The sequence below is a fragment of the Puccinia triticina genome, chromosome 2A (assembly GCF_026914185.1).
Source record: "Puccinia triticina chromosome 2A, complete sequence".
In the NCBI taxonomy this organism is placed as follows: domain Eukaryota; kingdom Fungi; phylum Basidiomycota; class Pucciniomycetes; order Pucciniales; family Pucciniaceae; genus Puccinia; species Puccinia triticina.
Window position 1 is genome coordinate 118824 of NC_070559.1, and position 4269 is coordinate 123092.

General features: G+C 47.8%; 1 protein-coding gene across 1 annotated transcript; it reads right to left on the minus strand.

Moving 5' to 3' along the window:
• Window positions 1-1733: 1733 nt before the first annotated feature.
• Window positions 1734-2549, minus strand: PtA15_2A18 (uncharacterized protein; the record flags this gene model as incomplete). Its single annotated transcript, XM_053166184.1, has 1 exon — window positions 1734-2549. One exon carries the CDS (start codon window positions 2547-2549, stop codon window positions 1734-1736), a length of 816 nt encoding a protein of 271 aa, XP_053017262.1.
• Window positions 2550-4269: the final 1720 nt, after the last annotated feature.

Here is a 4269-nt window from a genome sequence, read left to right on the forward strand (position 1 = left end):
TGATCAAGATGATGAGGATCACTACACGGCAGTTGCGCGGATTGAGGTTTTGCCCGTCAAAACTGCCGTCAAAGACAAAACACCCGCCTGATTGACCGCCCACCTGTCGGCCTCCGGTCAGCCGTCAAACTGCCAGCCAAATTAACAGCCAAACAGCCGGCACTTGACTTCAGGCAAGTTTAACATAACTTGCCTGGGGTCGGTTGGCCGACGAACGCGCTTGACCTGACAACAGCCGGTGGGAACAGTGGCAAGATGCCGGCCTCCAGGCTAACCCCAAAAAAAGGGCAGAGGGCCAAGACAAAGTCCGCCCATCAGAGGGACACGTCACCCTCGGCCCTCTCATTTTTTCCAAGTCCGCTCATTGGATCACCGCCACCCTCCATCTGCCCCACCCTCACCAACCCACATCCTCAGATGTGTCCCTCTGCCCCTGCCTCCTCCTTGCCCGGCCCACACCCCATCCACAGCACGCCCACCTCCACATCACATCCTCCATCAAGCTCCGCACCTCGCTCGGCTCTCACATCCTCCATCGAGCTCCGCACCTCGCTCGGCTCCATCGGCTCCTTCCGAGCCACGTTCAACTATCCCTCCTCCTCGTCTTCCTCCTCGCCTGCTCGCTTCTGAGCTTATTTTTACTATTGGTCGATCTTTCCAACCACAGGGAACGTTGCGAGGACCCGCCGAGATTCGTGCGGTCACTGATGGCCAGGCCTTTTCTTCTCATCACGGCCTCCAAGCTGAGGGAACACCGCACCAGCCAACCACGCCAAGCCCATGATGAGCCCATCCCGCCGGCTGAGTTCGAGCAGCACTTCGGCTCTGTTATCGGTTGGTCCTTGAGAACTGGGTGGTGTGGCTGAGAGACCGAGAGGCTGATGCTCCTCATTTGCTTCTCCCCCGCAGAGTTGTCAAGCAAGGCATTGGGCAGCTCAATCGTTGCCGTCTCCATAAAGGGTGATCATCGAGCTCGGCGTTCCCTCAGGCACGATTGTCGGGTTCGACATCAACACGACCCTCTTTAGTGGCAACGAAGCGACGGCCTGCTCGGTCTATGGCCTCGACAGACTCAGCCCTGCCCCGGACTCGCCGGATGATGCTCAGGTGTGCCCTCCGCGTATAAATAAGTATGGGGACGAACCGCCGCAGGCAGAGTTGTTGGCGCTTCTGGAAAGAGAAGCCGCACTCTCCCTCTAGCTCGGTATCAAATTGATTTTTCTCTCCCATTTCCCTCTTGCCATTTATTCATAGAAAAAGCTGAAAAAAAACATAGAAGAGCCAAAAAAAGAACAAAAGCGATGTAAAAAAACCATAAAAACCAAAAAAAAGTGCCCTGGCGGCCATAAAAACTTTTTGAGAGTGCCATGCGAGTCGACCCAACAAACTGGGTCAAACCTGCGTGATTAGCGGGCAAATCGCCGGCGATTTGTGGTCAAAGGGCGGTCAAAAAGCCCTGACCGGTTTTTGTAGGGTCTCGGGTCGGACGGCGAGTTGCCGGATGGGTCAAGGTGCCCTATGTTTCGCCAGCGCGTTCTCTGATTGCGCATTGGCGGGGGTGCCGCCAAGTTCGGCGGTCCGCTTGACGGTTGACCGGAGGCCGGCATGTGAACGGTCATGAATGGCTGGGGCGCGTCCGTCAAATTGACGGCCGAACTTTGGGCGCTTCGGCGGCGATGTGCAACTGCCGTGTAGTAATTCATACAAGAAAAGAAAAGAAAGAATCAGTAATTTTAGTACCAACATGCAACTCTTTTTGAGATAAGGAAAGAAAAAAACACCATGATGCTTACATTTTGTAATAGTAACTCATAATGTTCGTTTTGAAGATAGGCTCCTTTGAAATCTTGGGTTCTTTCATTGACGACATGGAGTTGAGCGTGAATTGAAAAGTTTGAGATAGATAGAACCACAATGTTCAAACCATAAGCTTCTGACAAGGCTTTGATCGAGATCTCATCTCCCCAAGCGCCATTCTCCATCTTCAAAAGATAGTTCTTCAATCTAAGTTCTGGTTCTGATTCCTCTCCTTCAACAAAGTCTTGGAATTCCATCGGCTTGGTTTCTATGTATTTGATCATTTCCTTCCTGACTTGGATATGCCTCTCTTGGTCTCCATACTTGAAGTGTGCGAACGTCCTAAATAAACAATTTCCATCCATCTTTATATAGCCCTCGGTTTTGGAATAACCTGGAAAAGACTTGATTGGCGTAACTCTGGCCGGGGCGAGCGGTGGTTGGGGAGTTGTTATTCTTATACCGCTCAGCGTTCGATACGCATGCTCAGAAGATGGGAAATATGATTGACTGGCTTGTGCGAGATCGTCGACTTCGGATTGCAAATCCTCGACGTGTCGAATCTCGTCGGTCGGAGCCATTCCACTTTGAATGTAATCTGGGCCTTGGTCCCTCCCTCTCATCCTGGCTATCAGAAACATGACCATCATCAAGCAGGCCAAGTAGACTATCTTCCGAATATATACCGGATAACGAAAGCCGATGGCCGGATAAATTTCGACCGCGTGTTTCTTAGTTTTTCTAACCGTCATTTGATTTTGTCTTGTGCTAAGTGTTGGATTTGTGAGTGATAATCAATGTTTTTGGTGGGTCTATTGTGGTTCCCTTATCGATTAATGAAGAGAGAAAGGAAATAGCACAGCAAGCAATCTGCGAGACAACCGTTGGCAGAACGGAGGACCGTGGCTTAGGAGACGGAGAAACCATCGCAACTCGTATGTACCTGGTGAAACATGTGCTAGTGTTTTGCTTAACTGCCACCCATATGAGAAAGTTTTGGACTGCGGCTCTGGACAATGTCAGTGGAGTACATGAGTCTTGGGCCGGCTCCTGGCAAGGGTATAAAGGATTGAAGCAATGGTGAAAATTCTCTAGGGCATCCCCCGTTGCACTTGCACCGGGTGGATGTCCTCACAGCCCCTACACCACGGGTGCACTAAAAGTTTCCGAGGTGGTCTTGAGAACCAAAATGGTTTGATAGTGGTTTTTGGGACCAAATTGGTCTGAATTTGGTTTGGGAACCCATTTGCTTACCATTTTGGTTCCCAAAACCATTTTGTGAGAGAATGACCACTGTCCTCTAAGAGATTTGGTTTTCAGAACCAATCTCACAACTTTTTCCCAAATGTTGTGGGATTGGTTCTGAAAACCAAAATGGTTGGTGTAAAGGATATCGAAACTATTGGATTTTCAAATCTTCCTTCTGCCTTCTTTTCACTGAGCTACTTGTTGCCTACATCATCATCTCTACTTATGCTCATACCACCTGTGTTTCCTTTTAGTTTGGTCATGCTATCTTGCCGTACTAGCCTTGTGACTTTGATCCCTGCCTAGATTAGCTGTATTGCTTTCCTTCTACTGTGTTCTCTGGTGCGCGCGCTCTGTTAGTGATTGGTTGTATGTCACCTGTTTGCTCATCCTGATTTTCCATCAGGTTCTATTGTCTTCTTTCATATTCAATATTCTCTCAACCACTGGTCCTTGTATTGTAGCCTACTTAAAACATAGCCTACAAACCTGAAATCAACCATTGGTTCTTCCTCCCTTTCTGTCCGCGCCTCTGAATCCAAGCCAATCCGGTGAGCTCTCAAATCTCACTGCCCTCTCTCAAGCCCACAAGCTCATCTCAGTGCCTCATTGTGTTGCGGTCTTCAGTCCAAATCCCTACAAAAACCAAAAATGTTGGCAGAGCGGTTCCCAGAACCAAATGGAAGTTTCTGGAAATATCACCACAGAGGTTTGCTTAGCACTTGCGTGCAAGTGCCTTCACCCCTCTCTTTAGGAATCCTTTAAGATCTCTTTAAGGACTTGGCTCCAAGTGATGTGTAATTTTGTGCTGAATTTTTGCTGAAGTTATGCTGAATGTTTATGAAGTCATGTTGGAAAGGGTCTGATATCATATTGATACCAACTGAAACTTGACCGTATATATTACTTTAACTCTTTGAAAACATATGTACAACCACACTGCAATGAATTGTCAACTGCTTGGCAGAAACAATGGTTTCTTCTATTGAAACTATATAATATATTTTGATTAATCATGGGGTTATACCAGGGGAGCTTGCTCAGCACTTGCATGCAATTCCAATCATTCAATAATTTTTTTAACCTTGTAAACTTACTTCCGGAACTCTATCAGCAAGTTACACTCAATTTCCACTCAATTAACTTGTGGTCAATCCATGCTGAATTAATGTTGAATCAATGCTGAATTTAGCTCAAGGCAAGTTTGAGATGTGTTCAATCTGG